Consider the following 17624-nt stretch of genomic DNA (forward strand, 5'->3'; position numbering starts at 1 on the left):
TTTGTTAATACCTTTACACTTGGTGTGCATGTTTTTTTTCAGATCAGTTGTATATTATTTACTATAGGTATCTTGACATCTGCAACCAAACGATGCTGATGAGAAATTTAGCTGGAAGTTAACCCACCATCTACAATGTAATTTAGTTTATCGCCATATTTCGCGCATATATTCGTTTTTACTTACATTTTTGTGCGGCAAACCCATTTCATATCGTGATGCACAAGTAAATATAGCACGTACTTTCCACAAATAAGGTCGTAAAACACTTCTCATCTCTCCAAAACACCAGAGAGTTCGGCGCCAAATTCGAATTTTGTTTACGTTTTATCTCTCTCTCTCTCTCTCTCTCTCTCTCTCTCTCTCTGTGTGTGTGTGTGTGTGTGTGTGTGTGTGTGTGTGTGTATGTATGTTTTTTGTACGCTTCTTAGCTGTTTGTGATGTCTTTTACATGGTGTTCCTTTTGTATGGTGAGTCTTTCCAGATTGTAGAGTATCCATTTTTCGTGTGGTGTGTGTGTGTGTGTGTGTGTGTGTGTGTGTGTGTGTGTGTAGACTTTATGTGTTTGTGTTGCCTTTCTTGTAAAGTTCCTTTAAAGTGTTAAATAGTGCGGCCTTGAACAGTGTAGTGTATTCACTTACTACACTCAGCAAGGCCACACTATTTAACACATTAAAGGAACTTTACAAGAAAGACAACACAAACAGATAAAGTCTACACACACACACACACACACACACACACACACGAAAAACGGTTCCATACAATCTTATTTGTGGAAAATACTTGCTATATTTACGTGTGCATCACGACACCTCACCATGATGCGGAGAAAAAGGACTTGCCACACGAAAACGTAAGTAAAAACGAATATAGGCGCTAAATATCGCGACGAACTAAATTACAAAAAATGGCTCTGAGCACTATGGGACTCAACTGCTGAGGTCATTAGTCCCCTAGAACTTAGAACTAGTTAAACCTAACTAACCTAAGGACATCACAAACATCCATGCCCGAGGCAGGATTCGAACCTGCGACCGTAGCGGTCTTGCGGTTCCAGACTGCAGCGCCTTTAACCGCACGGCCACTTCGGCCGGCACTAAATTACATTCTAGATGGTAGGTTAACTCCCAGCAAAATTTATCATCAACATCGTTTGATTGCAGATGACAAGCTACCTATAGTAAATAATATACATGTGACCTGAAAAATCATGCACACCAAGTGTAAAGGTATTAACAAAAAGAAACTAACTATTATTTGAACTAACTATCCAGATAATTTTGTAAAAATGTAATAAAAATGTTCACATTACGGAATAAATAAAACGGAAACCCACTGATGGTGGCACAGTGGTGCTGAAACATGTTTGGGTACTGAGAAAAACCGGTGTTCCGCATATCTGGCGGAACTCACATCCTGCAATGCCTTTCTTGAGTGTAGGTGTGACCTGCGTAACTTTACAGTCTGTAGGTACAGATATTTCATCGTTAGAGTGATTGCATATAATTGCTAAGTATGGAGCTATTATATCAACGTACTCTGAAAGGAACCTAATTGTTCTACAATCTAGACTGGAAGACTTGCCTTTATTAAATGGTTTGAGTAGCTTCACTACACAGAAGATATCCGTTTCTGAGTTACTCATATTGGTTTCAATTTTTTATTCGAAATATGGCATATTTACTTCGTTTTCTTTGGTGAAGGAGTTTCGGAAAATCGTATTCGTAACTCCTCTTTCGTGGCACTGTCATCATGAGCGTTACCATCGCTATCATGCAGTGAAGGTATTGACTGTGTGTTGCCACTGATCTATTTCAAATAAAATCAGAATCTCGAATTTCGAGATAGAGTTTCGTTGTGGAAGCTATTAAATTCGATTCGCATCAAAGTCCGCCCTAAATACCGAGCTCTTGTAAGACGTCGCCAATCTTGGGGATTTTGCGTTCTTTTTAATTTGGTATGCTTTTCTCGTTGCTTCTGTAAAAGTGTTCTGTCGTGCTTTGTGTACCACAGAGGATCAGTTCCTTTTCTTATTCATTTCTTTAGTCCCGCCTGTTATTCATTTATTAAGTATAATTCTCTCAATTGCTTCTGATACTATTTGCTTGAATTCAAACCACTCCTCGTCTACACTTACATAGTTAGTTCGAATGGAGTGGAGACTGTCTCTTAGGAAGCTTTAAGCGATCTTACATCCGATATTTTTAAAAGATAAATTCTGCGTTTACTTCTGGTGGGGATGGATATTACAGTATTCAGTCTCGCTACAACCACTTTCAGTCACTAATCCCTGTATCCGTCATGCAACTACCCATCTGCCCAGTAGTATGTACTACTATGAACTCAAATGTTTTTTCACAAGCGTTTACGCTCCAAGTGGGTTTCGTAAACAAAATGTTGAAAACAATTTTCGCATTTAGTTTAGTTTCAGTCTGTTTTACACCCACCAGACACGTTGAGCACACATTTTCTCCAATACACTGAAGATAGGTTGAAGTCGCCACCAACTATAACAGTATAAATGGGGTACTTTTTTGAGATAATACGCGAGTTTTCTTTGAACATTCCAGCAACTGTACCATCACCGGCAGGTCGTTGGTAAAAGGGCCAATTATTAATTTAGTGCGCTTGTTAAGCCTCAACCCATACTAACCCACAGAAACCATCTACTTGAATTTCGCTACAACGTAAATTGCTTGTAACAGCAACTAACACACCAATACCAACTGAAGTTTATCTAACCTTTCTGAACATCGTCAGGCCCCTTGTTGGCTGGCGTTAGCCAGCTTTCAGTGCCTATAACCTACTTGAGCTCCAGTCCTCCCTCCTCCACCTCCTTATCTAAGTGGTCAGTGCGTCTGATTGTCATGCAGTGGACCCAGGCTCGATACCCGATCAGCTCATTTGGTCAGGACATTGCTATATACTTTTACACACATAGTACCAAACAAGGAAGCTTTTCCTAAATTTTACTTTTCTTACCACTTCATAATGTGGCTTGCTATTCTTAGAAATTAGGCGAACAAGTATGTGTATTAGTTTTTTAATATTTGTCTTGGAAGTGCCGCAACAACTTTTTTTTTAAATTTATATGTATTGTACATACCAGTTTTTATTTCACACAAAGATTGTAATAAATTTAGTAGTAATGAATGCACTTTCAAACATTCTGTACCACAGGAAATTGCGTTGTAGTATGTACAAAGTCAGTAGCGAATTTCACCTTTTTTTCTTCAATGGTTCACCAGAAAATGTTCCTTATTCAATGAAAAATTCTATTCATAAAATAGATTTTATTATCGTTTATAACCGAAAAAAGTATCTTCTGGTAGCCATAACATTACATCTGGAGTTCATGTAGATCTTTAGCTTTAATTTTCTAATATGGACCTTCTGGGGTGCCCATTTGGCAGTATCCTTCACTCACATTTCAGAACTAGAAATACGCACACCAACAGTCTCCTTCAATTACTTTTCAGTGAAGGAACATGTATCAAATTCAAGTCTCATGAGGGTTCTGATTCTTCCAATGTCACCATCACTGAACGACAGACAAGCATCATATGAGGAAATTTTAAAAACAGTAGATGGGCAAAATGTTGCCTTTGGACGTCTCCTCTAGATGAGGTTATCGAAGCCTTATTTCGAGTTTCGTGTTCCACCATGTGTGCATTTCTTTAATAAAACTTAATTAACTGCATCGTAAATGTGCTCAGGCACTACTATTCTCTACAAATGTCTTCTTTGATGGCAAGAAATCATAAAATATCACAAACAAGGACAAAGTCTTGTACAAAAGGGAGCATTTCACTGTGTATTTGTTGGAACAAGACGGCTTTTACATCATTTGTATCACAAATTAAACTCTGAAAATTGGAGATAATATTTCTAGCATGGTACAGAACTATATGGTGGAAAAAAACTAAACATTTTTGACTGATTTTACATACAACCTCCCCCTCAAGGGGCCCCATTACCTCCAACACTGGAGCTTCCAACTACCAGTGGGCTCACCTTCTGTGAATGCCTAGATCTCGCAGGCCGAGATGCTTCGTCTGAAAAAGGACGAGCGACCTGATCCGCCTCACGATCTTTACCCACCATTGACAGCGCCTGAAATTTGTTTGTCAGACGAACTGGTGAGGCCTTTCCATCGGCCTCCATAAAGGTCTTTCGCTGCCTGGCGTATCTAGGAACGACCTCCTCCTCGACCAATGTGTGAGATGTCAGCCTCAGTGGGGACAATAACCGTGGCGGCCACATTAGTGGACCAATCGGAGGAGACACGGATGTGCCATATGTCCCTTGGATCCCTACATATGGTCCCCCACACCGATGCCCTTTTGCAACAGCCTCAGACTGCATGATCCAAGACAGCACTGCTTGGAACTGTGAGCGAAGGATCACCAAATCATCCTGCATTCCTCAAGAACTATGCAAATTTAACTGCTAAGCACATGTATGTCGAAATATGTCGGTTTTAGTTAGAAGCTCATATAAATAAGTCAGAAATGAATGCTGTACTCTCCTGCTGGAGCAGGAGCAACCTCTTTACTTAGAGCAACCGCTTTACTGAGCTGTCCAACCAACACTGACTTTCAGCCCAAAACAAATGCCTGTGGAGCTGCAGACGGCGGAACTATACACTAGACTGTGCCTAATAATCCTGCAAACACGCAAGAAAGTTACGAATTAAGCAACTAAGCACACACATAAATCAAAATAAATCGTTTCTGGTTTGGGGCTGGTGGATCTAAATCGCAAATCAATGTCGTACTCTCCTGTCGTGATACTTCGAACAATGTCTACAAAAATTTCAAGTGTATATCATTCGCTCTGAAAACAAATGAAAGAACATGTCATATGCCTTCTGTGAAATGTACCTTCTCATGCAATTTATTGTTTCTAAGGTAATTCTTATGAAAACCCTATAATGTTCCACAAATTTCAGTAATTTAATTACGATATACATTTCTGACTTCTTTGGACATTTCATACTGATTTCCTAATTACAAAATATCTTTTAAATTAAATCATCTTTATATATTGGCAAATTACAGGGGTCGCCAGTTTTATGGAACATTCAAAGAATGTAAATAAAAATCATAGAATAATGTACTCTGATATTCCTGTTTGCATGCAACTCGAGTTTATAATATGGCGATTAAACTCTTTTAAGGATTGAAGAGGTGAAAACAAAGTAAAACTCGTCACAACAAAAATGCCAAAATGAAAAATCTGATCTGATGCAGACCTCCTCTCTAGTTTATACTATGCAAGTCTCTTCATCTCTGACTAATTACAGCAGACTACAACCATCTGTACCTGATTACTGTATTCATGCCTTTGTCTCCCTATACAGTTCTTACACTAATGCTTCCCTCCATAACGAAACAAACGATTCCTTGATGCCTCAGGAATTTCAGTGATGGGTTTCAATGCTGAAGAAACGTTAACCGATGTGTATGGACATAAAACAAGGTTAGGTTATACTACAATCGTATTCCGACTACAAACACCTTTTCAGTGCAAAACCTACAAAAATGTAATTTTAGCTTGGCATGGAGGATGTTATGTAAAGCTATGCCATGGAGGAAGTGATACCACATGTTTGATCATTTATCGTAGAAGATATCTGTACCCTATCTGGTATTGTTCATAGACCTGTCAAATCAAAAGCGACCGCGTGTAACCAAATCTCTCATACCCCTAACAACTGTGGGCGACTTACAAATTTTTAACATTAAACATTCAACACAGTAGTACTAGCATTGTTAGCTGTGATAAATTAGCTGACGAGTATCTGATCCTACTTATTAGTCTTTTTCTACTATGCTGGCGTTTGTACACTTCCGAGTATGACTTACGTCTGAAGAGTAATTCATATTCCTCAAGAAAATGAAAAACAAAAACTTTAACGTGTAGTGAGACACGACAGAACAGAACCAAACTCCAATTCGTCCATATTGGTTTGGTCTTGCCCCGTATCCTTCCTCACCATTCTACAACCGATCTTATTTTTCACCACTAATGACTTAGATGCCCAATGAAAGTTAAATATTGTTCCCTTCTTTAAGAAGGAGATAGAAGCATCAATTGACAGCCAAAGTAAAAACTGAAGAGACCTTAGATACAACAAAGGAAGTAATTCTTTGGTTGTTATGGTCTAACATCAGCCACTTTGTAGATCAACTCACAGGATTAGGTTCCACCAATTAAATAAACAATAAAATATTTTTGATTTCATAGTTCTTGTCGGAACATGTTTTAGCTTAAGTGTGCTGTCACAAAACATGTCTGACCAAGAGAAGTAAGAGTAGAAAAATTATAAGGTCTTATTAAACAGACGGAACCCAATCCCGAAACTACAGAGGAAGAAACGAGTCAACTGAAAAGGCTATGCAGAAGAGAGGATAGTTGTACAAGACATATGATGTGTATGATGCATTGATTTGACACACAGAAGAAATGGCTGAAACTAAATTTCTGGGAAAATATGAAACTGGAATTTGTGGGTCAAGTCTGTGAGACACTGATAGCAATATGTATGCAGAGAAGAGGGGAGAGTAAGGTAACTGCTCAAACAGGCCATTGAAGCGGTGTATTTAATGAAGCTACTTAGTGAATTTTGTTTCATGTAACTGACTCATAATTGAATTATACCCAGCAGATACTATTTTACTTTCATTCAAAAATTTTTGGCCATTAGCAGTATAATATCTACGACTATCATTTAAATATATGTATGTTTCTTGTTTCAGATTGGATCATCTAGATGCATTGAGCTTCAAGTGCAACAAGCATTTGAGAACTGTAAACCTCTCTGACAATCCCAGTCTGCATCACTTGCCTCTATTGGTCAGTTCATCAATAGAGACCATGTATATAGAGAATTGCAGCCTGACGAGCGTTGATGTTGCTGTAGTGAAGAGAATGACAGCGCTAAAGACCCTGTCATTGAGTGGAAATCGTAATCTACACTGCCTGTCTGAGAAAAAACGGCTGGAGGAGGCTCTGCCTGATCTCTCCGTCATCTGCGAAGATTCTGTAGAGTATCATCCCTCTCAGCCCACCACTGGTGGTCGAGAATCCCCTCCACCAAATTTTCACAATAACACACAATCAACAATACATCTAACACGAAATGATGTTGGAAATTCTGCATCTCAACTTCAACAGTCAGCACGGACTATTACCGTTGTAGCTGTTTTTGTCTTCACAATCATTGGGGTCTGTCTCAAGTCATCAGTCTAAGGACTGGTGCTATTAGATGTGGCATGGTCTAGCCTTTTCGTGACCTTTGAGCTACATAAACTCCTATATGAGACATTGATTCATAATAGTAAGCCTATTCCTACTTAATGTTGCATCAAATACTCATTAACATTCAAGTGAGAATGGATATCCAATGTCAAGACTGAAATTTTGTTGAATCTTGATGATTTCAATGTTAAATTGCATTTCAATGTTGATTAGCACTGTTGGTGACTAATTACAGAAACTTATTCTGCCACATGTACTATATATTGGTTCCTGTATGTTTCACACTTTGCAGCCAATATTTAGTTTTAAAACTGTATTAGAGATTAATTAGTACTCAAATGAGGCTAAATTATAAGCTTCGAATTTATTAAATCTTTTAGCTATCGGTTGGTGGCAAAATAACGATTGATACTCTGGTATGAGACTCTAAATTCTGTTAAATTTAGTTTATTTCTCATACGATTGCAGATGGTTGATGCTATTTCTAGCATTCGATTATATTTTAGTTACATTTTGAGTAACAGTGTATGGTCAATTTTTAAGCTGAAACATCGTCTTTGATGTGCATTGGTAATGTAATAATAATACACATCTTGCTGTTTCTAGCATTCGATTACATTTTAGTTACGTTTTGAGTAACAGTGTATAGTCGATTTCTAAACTGAAACATTGTATTTGATGTGCATTGATAATGTAATGACAATACACATCTTGATTAACTTATCATGATCGAGATTCACAATCATAGAGAATTTTTTGAAGAACATCCCATCCGCCGTTGACTGTAGAAATTATTTATTTCACGATTGCAATTTCGGCTTTTGAGCCATTTTCAAGTGGTATTGAACTCAGTCTGCCTGAGATGTGAATATATTTTTGCTTCAATGGCCTTAGTTCACCGGTAAACTGTGTGTCAGGACATTAATTTGTAGCGATTTGTGTGAAAAATGTTAACACTGGTAACAGTTCACGAAATTTACATAATTTAAAGCTACAGAGCTTTGCACTTTGCACTCATTTCATGTTGCTGTACTTCTACAGCGAGGATGCTTATTTTTGACGATGACGTACGGTATGTGTGTCTCAGAGGATTCTGAAGCCTTGAATATGCTAAAACAAAATCTTTAGCAATACCACTTGAAAATGGCCCAAAGGCCGAAATTGCAATCGTGAAATAATTTCTACAGTCAGCGGCGAACATACCGCCTTTTAAAAAAATGTTAACATCTGGTTAGTATTCATAAGAGGATACATAACCAACGATTGTTTTAATATTCTATTGGAGATTGGTTGCTGTAATCAGCCAATTCTTCACCAAAAAATGTATTGATTGCAGGTAGTATGCAATTGAAGGCATAAAGCTGATGTACAGTTTTACTGGCTTCTACAACAATTATTCATAATTATAAGCCTAAATTGTAAGCAAATAGTTACAATTCTGTTATACATTGCTTAGCACACAAGTGAGTGTGCAAGGTATTATATTAATAAGTCTGGGAACAACACTTGGTTATTAGTGATTAGGAGATATATATTCAACACCAGAGTCATGATTGTACTATAAATTGTTTAGTTTTATAATTAGTATAAATAGCCATAAAATGTACTGAATGTCAGGTTGCATTGAAATAATGATATTCAGCCTAAGAAGCAATTAGACATTGGTTACCATATAGACAAGGCTATATAGCTAATATTTGACATTTTACTAATTTTATGAAAAATGCTCAAATTACAATATGTAGCAAGTTTTGACAATAATAATTTTACTTTATGTTACCAAGTATCTCATAAGCATGTATTGCTAATCCATCAAATACAAGCTCACACCACACAAGAAAGTACAACTGATGTAGAATTATGAATGCTTTTACATATTTGACATCATTTGAATGTGGAGTACATCCGATGTTTATCATAAAAATTCTGTATGAGATTAATAAAGTCTTCTTGTGTTTACAGAATTTATGAATGGTTTAAGTTAAGATGTTTCCGTCATGTGGCTTTCAGCTATCTTTTGAAGTTAATTAATTAAACTGCTGGCTGCTCTGTCAGTTGCCCTTAACTTGCCACCAAACTAAGCTGATATACATTTTGCGTTCTATATGGATTTAACAATTTTTGCCATCTTGAACAAATAATTAAATGTTCAATAAGTTTCATTTAATTTACGTCTATGGCCACAAATGTTTTGTTAACAGATTACCGGTTTCAGACTATAATGACCATCATCAGATCTGTTTTATAAAAACAAAGTCCTAATGTACTGCAGCCATAGTGGCATTGTCAAATGTTAAGTGCAAAATCAGCACCAGCATCTTCAAATATATATAAATATGCTGGTGCTGATTTTGGATTTAACATTTGACGATGCCACTATGGCTGCAGTACATTAGGACTTTGTTTCTATAAAACAGATCTGATGATGATCATTATAGACCGAAACCAGTAGTCTGTTAACAAAAAGTTTGTGACCATAGATGTAAATTAAAGGAAAGTTACTGTATATAAGGGTCACTGTTTTATTTGCGACAATGTCGCAGCTTGTGAGATTAAATGATCATATCCACAGTCGGTTTCCAGTAGACTGCTCCTCAGTATGGCAGTAAACTGTCAATTATGTGGTCCTTCACCTCAGTGGGTAGGTTGCTTTGAAAGTTTAGTGAACCTCAAAATAAAATTGACGACTCGATGACAAGTTCAACAACGAGTTCAACACTTTCATGACTGATGGGGCACATATACCTCTCTGTAGCAATAAGCCATCAATTGGAGCAAGTGCGCCTCTTTCACTAAAATTGACTCAGATCACCGTCTCTTCCATTACAACAATCTCTGAAGTAAGTGAGTTATCTTACATATAGTGGATTTGGTTTGAAACTTTATCACAAGGCTCAGCAATTCTACTGGCTTTTACGATACCTGTATTTAGTGGGACATACATGCCCAACAAACTTCATAGACTGTAGAGAACATCTCATGCAATATTGCACAGTGATCTTTAAATTTCATCTTGAAAAGTGTGTGTGGTTCTCATATTTTTAACTGTCAGAAGAACAAATGTGTTTTGGTATTGTACTGTTAAGCATTTTCCCATATTTTTCACCATATTAAAAACACTCTTAAAACAAAAAATTAACTTTGAAAATCGTCATTTATCACGGGTTTAGTTAGGCTAAACAGACACAGATGTGCCATCTCACTGATGATCAAAACTGGCAAATTTTAAATTTTGTTGGTAAAGAAAGTGTGTTTTTGATCATAACAAAAGACAGTTTTTTACTTGTAATTTTTCGAACATATGTCAAAGAAATTTTAACTATGAAAGACTAAGAAGGGGCCTAGAATCTTCAATGATATTTATAGAATATTAATTATTCGTAATCTCATTTTTTGGTAGAGGCTATACATGAAGGTGCATTAGCCCATCCCAACATGTAACGAACTGTGCTAAGTTCACTTGTGATTAATGAAGGTTTCGTCCCTATAGGTGTGATACTGACATATTTGTATGTTGATAAGATGTTCAGAAGTTCTCAGCAACGCACACAATTTGCAGCTCACCATACACAGAAAATCATCGACTAATACGCCGATAATCTGAGAAGTAAATCGAAAATATAACGCAGACTATAGAATCTGGAAAGTGAAATAAACATGTAGAGACAAAAACTCAAGTGCTACATTAACAAAGAAACTAGACTGCTCATCAACAGCATCAACACTGATTATTAAAGAAAAGAACTGTTCGTTCGTTTGGGAATAACACTTTGTATCAATAAATATTTTTACATGGCATTTTCATATATGCACCACCTTTACAATATACATAGTTGAGCTTACTATTATGAACATGGCATGTTGCATTGCATTGCATGCTTCAGGGGTTCACTCATGAAATGTGTTAATGATCAGTTTCCCACATTTGTTCCAACACAGTTGCCTCCAAGCTCTTCAAGGTGCAAATGCTGTTGTGATGGTACCTCTGACCTTGCTGTTCTTTAAATTAGAATTGGACAATTACTGATAATTCACAAAAAAACTAATAGTCCTATAAAAAGCGTTTACATTACTACTCGCGAAATACAGGATTCAAGAACTTACTGTCATACATATTTTAACTAACTATGAAAATCACTTCAGCAAGTACACAACTAGAATGAATGTGGTAGCAGCCATGAATATCACCTCACAATTGACGACTGACAGATGACTACACTTACTGGAAAGGATAGCCTTCTGCATGCCAACAAATCGTCTAACGAAACACAGAAAATAGGTGGTGTGGCATATAAAATATTGTTTGACAATACATCACTCTGAGATCATGATATCCTTTCGTTTTTTCAATGGAGCCTCACTCGTGATAGGTACGTCACAGTGGTTGGGAACAAAATTTCTGTGGTCCGATTATACCTGCATTCTTTTCCGTATATTTAATTTCAATACGTACGCCTTTGGTATTCCTAGCTCTCATGAGATTAAGATTATAAGATGACAGAAGTGCTGCCCTAAACTCAGTTTATTATGATCAGGTTCAGAATGTTTTACTGTTCACGTGTATAACACGTAGATACGCAACTCTCTCATTTATTCACCGTAATGACTTCCATACATCAATGCTGCCCAGTGAACCACAAACATTGGCAAAGTGTGTTGGGTCGCATGTCTCAACGAAACGATACAGACAGCCATACAATAGCTGGCGCCACACTGAAGGGGTAGCTTTGGAAAGGTCGGACGGACATATGCTTCTGAAGAGGGGCAACAGCCTTTCAGTAGTTGCAGTGGCAACAGTGTCAATGATGAATTGGTCTCGCCTTCTAACAGTAGCCAAAATGGCCTTGCTCTGCTGGTACTGTAAACGGCTGAAAGCGAGGGAAACTACAGCTTTCATTTTTCCCTGGTTCATGTAATTCTGCTCTATGGTTAAATTATGACGGAAAAATATTCCAGGAGTAAAACAGTTATCCTTTGCGCCTTCAGGCGTGGATTACTTAGGAGGATGTCGGTATCAGTAAAAATAAAACTGGAACTCTACAGATAAGAGCGGGAAATGTTAGATCTTTAATCTGGTAAATATCTTAGAAAATTCGAAAAGGGTAATGGAAAAGTAGAAGATAGATATAGTGGGGTAGCGTCTTTGATTCATAATGACGTCTTCGTTCCTGGGTTCTATCCCCGCCACTGCCTAAAATTTGATAAATAATCAGCATTGGCGGCCGAAGATTTCCGGCATAAGAAGTCAGCCTGATTCTGCCAACGGCTTTGTCAAAGAGGGCGGAGGAGCGGATAGAGGTTTAGGGCACTCTCTTGTCCTAGGGGTGGGAATTGCCCCTAAAGGCGGAAGAATCAGCAATGATCAACGACATGAGGATGCAGAAGGCAATGGAAACCACTGCATTAAAGACACGTAACGTGTATCCACAGGACATGTGGCCTGTAATTGAAGAAGTGTCATGATGATCTCTCCATTGGCAAAAGATTCCGGAATAGTCCCCCATTCGGATCTCTGGGAGGGGACTGCCAAAGGGGAGGTTACCATGAGAAGAAGATTGAATAATCAACAAAAGGATAACGTTCTACGAGTCGGGGCGTGGAATGTCACAAGCTTGAACGTGGTAGGGAAACTAGAAAATCTGAAAAGGGAAATGCAAAGGCTCAATCTAGATATAGTAGGGGTCAGTGAAGTGAAGTGGAAGGAAGACAAGGATTTCTGGTCAGATGAGTATCGGGTAATATCAACAGCAGCAGAAAATGGTATAACAGGTGTAGGATTCGTTATGAATAGGAAGGTAGGGCAGAGGGTGTGTTACTGTGAACAGTTTAGTGACCGGGTTGTTCTAATCACAATCGACAGCAGACCAACACCGACAACGATGGTTCAGGTATACATGCCGACGTCGCAGGCTGAAGATGAACAGATTGAGAAAGTGTATGAGGATATTGAAAGGGTAATGCAGTATGTAAAGGGGGACGAAAATCTAATAGTCATGGGCGACTGGAATGCAGTTGTAGGGGAAGGAGTAGAAGAAAAGGTTACAGGACAATATGGGCTTGGGACAAGGAATAAAAAAGGAGAAATACTAATTGAGTTCCGTAACAAGTTTCAGCTAGTAATAGCTAATACCCTGTTCAAGAATCACAAGAGGAGGAGGTATATTTGGAAAGGCCGGGAGATACGGGAAGATTTCAATTAGATTACATCATGGTCAGACAGAGATTCCGAAATCAGATCCTGGATTGTAAGGCGTACCTAGGAGCAGATATAGACTCAGATCACAATATGGTAGTGATGAAGAGTAGGCTGAAGTTCAAGACATTAGTCAGGAAGAATCAATACGCAAAGAAGTGGGATACGGAAGTACAAAGGAATGACGAGATACGTTTGAAGTTCTCTAACGCTATAGATAAAGCAATAAGGAATAGCGTAGTAGGCAGTACAGTTGAAGAGGAATGGGCATCTCTAAAAAGGGCCATCACAGAAGTTGGGAAGGAAAACATAGGTACAAAGAAGGTAACTGCGTAGAAACCTCGGGTAACAGAAGAAATACTTCAGTTGATTGATGAAAGGAGGAAGTACAAACATGTTCCGGGAAAATCAAGAATACAGAAATACAAGTCACTGAGGAATGAAATAAACAGGAAATGCAGGGAAGCTAAGACGAAATGGCTGCAGGAAAAATGTGAAGACATCGAAAAAGATATGATTGTCGGAAGGACAGACTCAGCATACAGGAAAGTTAAAACAACCTTTGGTGACATTAAAGGCAACGGTGGTAACATTAAGAGTGCAACGGGAATTCCACTGTTAAATGCAGAGGAGAGAGCAGATAGGTGGAAAGAATACATTGAAAGCCTCTATGAGGGTGAAGATTTGTCTGATGTGATAGAAGAAGAAACAGGAGTCGATTTAGAAGAGGTAGGGGATCCAGTATTACAATCGGAATTTAAAAGAGCTTTGGAGGACTTACGGTCAAATAAGGCAGAAGGGGTAGATGACATTCCATCAGAATTTCTAAAATCATTGGGGGAAGTGGCAACACAACGACTATTCACGTTGGTGTGTAGAATATATGAGTCTGGCGACATACCATCTGATTTCGGAAAAGCATCATCCACACAATTCCGAAGACGGCAAGAGCTGACAAGTGCGAGAATTATCGCACAATCAGCTTAATAGCCCATGCATCAAAGCTGCTTACAAGAATAATATACAGAAGAATGGAAAAGAAAATCGAGAATGCGCTAGGTGACGATCAGTTTGGCTTTAGGAAAAGTAAAGGGACGAGAGAGGCAATTCTGACGTTACGGCTAATAATGGAAGCAAGGCTAAAGAAAAATCAAGACACTTTCATAGGATTTCTCGACCTGGATAAAGCGTTCGACAATATAAAATGGTGCAAGCTGTTCGAGATTCTGAAAAAGTAGGGGTAAGCTATAGGGAGCGACGGGTCATGTACAATATGTACAACAACCAAGAGGGAATAATAAGAGTGGACGATCAAGAACGAAGTGCTCGTATTAAGAAGGGTGTAAGACAAGGCTGTAGCCTTTCGCCCCTACTGTTCAATCTGTACATCGAGGAAGCAATGATGGAAATAAAAGAAAGGTTCAGGAGTGGAATTAAAATACAAGGTGAAAGGATATCAATGATACGATTCGCTGATGACATTGCTATCCTGAGTGAAAGTGAAGAAGAATTAAATGATCTGCTGAACGGAATGAACGGTCTAACGAGTACACAGTATGGTTTGAGAGTAAATCGGAGAAAGACGAAGGTAATGAGATGTAGTAGACATGTGAACAGCGGGAACCTTAACATCAGGATTGATGGTCACGAAGTCATTGAAGTTAAGGAATTCTGATACTTAGGCAATAAAATAACCAATGACGGACGGAGCAAGGAGGACATCAAAAGCAGACTCGCTATGGCAAAAAAGGCATTTCTGGCCAAGAGAAGTCTACTAATATCAAATACCAGCCTTAATTTGAGGAAGAAATTTCTGAGGATGTACGTCTGGAGTACAGCATTGTATGGTAGTGAAACATGGACTGTGGGAAAACCGGAACAGAAGAGAATCGAAGCATTTGAGATGTGGTGCTATAGACGAATGTTGAAAATTGGGTGGACTGATAAGGTAAGGAATGAGGAGGTTCTACGCAGAATCGGAGAGGAAAGGAATATGTGGAAAACACTGATAAGGAGAAGGGACAGGATGATAGAATATCTGCTAAGACATGAGGGAATGACTTCCAAGGTACTGGAGGGAGCTGTAGAGGGCAAAAGCTGTAGAGGAAGACAGAGATTGGAATACGTCATGAAAATGAAGAGGTTAGCACAGGAAAGGAATTCGTGGCGGGCCACATCAAACCAGTCAGTAGACTGATGACCAAAAAAAAAAAAAGTGAAGTTTAGAGGCAGGAACAACAGAATTTGTGCACATGTGAGTACGAATTATAAATACAAATCAAATGAAGGTAATGCAGGAGCAGATTTAATAATGAATAACGAAATGACAACAGGTTAAGGCACTATGAGCAGCATAGTGAAGCCATATTGCAGCCAAGAGAAAGGCAAAGCCACCACCCACCACAGTAGTACAAGTTTACATGCCAACTAACTCTGCAGATGATGAAGAGATTGAAAGCATCTACAATGAGAAACAAGAAATTATTCAGATACTTGAGGGAGAGGAAAACTTAACTGTGTTCGGTGGCTGGCAATCGGCAGTAGGAAAAGAAAGAGAAGGGAATATAGTCGGAGGATGTGGACTGGGGGAAAGGAATGAAAGGGGAAGCCACCAGGCAGTGCTTTGCTCAGAGCATAATTTAATCATCGCTCACACTTGGTTTGACTCTGAGCACTGTGGGACTAACATCTGAGGTCATCAGTCCCCTAGAACTTAGTGCTGCTTAAACCTGACTGACCTAAGGACATCACACACATCCATGCCCGAGGCAAGATTCGAACCTGCGACCATAGCGGTCTTGCGGTTCCAGACTGAAGCGCCTAGAACCGCTCCGCCACCCCGGCCGGCTCACACTTGGTTTAAGAATCGAGAAACAAGGCGGTGTACAGGGAAGAGACCTGGTGTCACTGTAAGGTCCCAGACTGATTGTATAATGGTGAGACAGAATTTTCGCAGTCAGATTTTAAAGTGTAAGAAATTTCCAGTGGCAGACGCTGACTCTGACCACAATTTATTGGTTACGAATGGCAGATTAAAACTGAAGCATTTGCAAAAAGATAGGAAATTAAGGAGACGGGAATTGGATAAGTTGAAAGAACCAGCGGTAACAGAGTTTCAAAGGGAGAATTAGACAATCATTGACTGGAACAGGTGAATGGAATACTGGACAGTAGAATAAGAATGGGTAGGTTTGAGAGAAGAAATAGTGAAGGCAGCAGAGGATCAAATACGTAAAAGGACGAGTCGTAGCAGAATCCTTGACTATCACAGGAGATACTAAACCTCATTTTCGAAAGGAGAAAATATAAAAATGCAACAAATTAAGCAGGCTAAAGGGAATAGAAACGTTAGAAAAACTAGACTGACAGGAAGTGCAAGATGGCTAATCAGGAGTCTCTAGAGGACAAATGTACCTCTATAAAAGGTTATATAGCTAGAGGAAAGGTAGACACCGCCTATTGGGAAAGTAAAGAGGACTTTGGAGAACAAAGAAACAGCTGTAAGAAAATCAATAGCTCAGACAGGAAACCAGTACTGAACAAAGAAAGGAATATATAGAGGGGCTACTCAAGCGAAATCAACTTAAAGGCAATATTACAGAAACGGGAGAGGAAGTAGATCAAAATGAGATGCGAGAAGAATTTTAGAGGGCAGTGAACGACCTAAGTGGAAACAATACCCCTACATTAGATGGCAATCCCTGAGACTGACAGATATCCTTGAGAAAGCCAGCCACGACTAAACTACTCCACCTCGTGTGATATTCGTGGGACACGGAAATTCTCTCAGATTTCAGGATGGATGCAATAATTTCAATTCCAAAGAAAACAGTTGTGCACTACCGTACTAGCAATTTAACAAGTCACAGGCGCATATCCCTGGCATGAATTATTTAAAGAAGATTGGAGAAACAGATAAAACTGACGTCGGGGAAGATCAGTTTTGGTTCCAGAAAAGTGCTACAACAGGTGAGGCAATGACGACCTTGCGATGTATCTCAGAAAATAGGTTAAGGAAAGGTACACTTACTTGTATAACATTTGTGGATTTACAGAAAGCTTTTGACAACGTTGACTGGACTACCCTCTTCAGATTACTGAAACTAGAAAGAGTAACATGCAGTCGGCGAAAGATTATTTACAACATTGAACCGTGATTAATTTT

General features: G+C 38.7%; 1 protein-coding gene across 1 annotated transcript in view; it reads left to right on the forward strand.

The window, feature by feature from the left end:
• The window catches only part of LOC124622767, a 38401-nt gene that overhangs the window by 8499 nt on the left and 12278 nt on the right, over positions 1 to 17624 (forward strand). Inside the window, exon 3 of the mRNA XM_047148558.1 lies at positions 6765 to 6861. Within this exon, the coding sequence (XP_047004514.1) occupies positions 6765 to 6861 (97 nt within the window). The remainder of the gene's footprint in view (positions 1 to 6764; positions 6862 to 17624) is intronic.

Source organism: Schistocerca americana, chromosome 7 (assembly GCF_021461395.2).
Source record: "Schistocerca americana isolate TAMUIC-IGC-003095 chromosome 7, iqSchAmer2.1, whole genome shotgun sequence".
In the NCBI taxonomy this organism is placed as follows: Eukaryota; Metazoa; Arthropoda; class Insecta; order Orthoptera; family Acrididae; genus Schistocerca; species Schistocerca americana.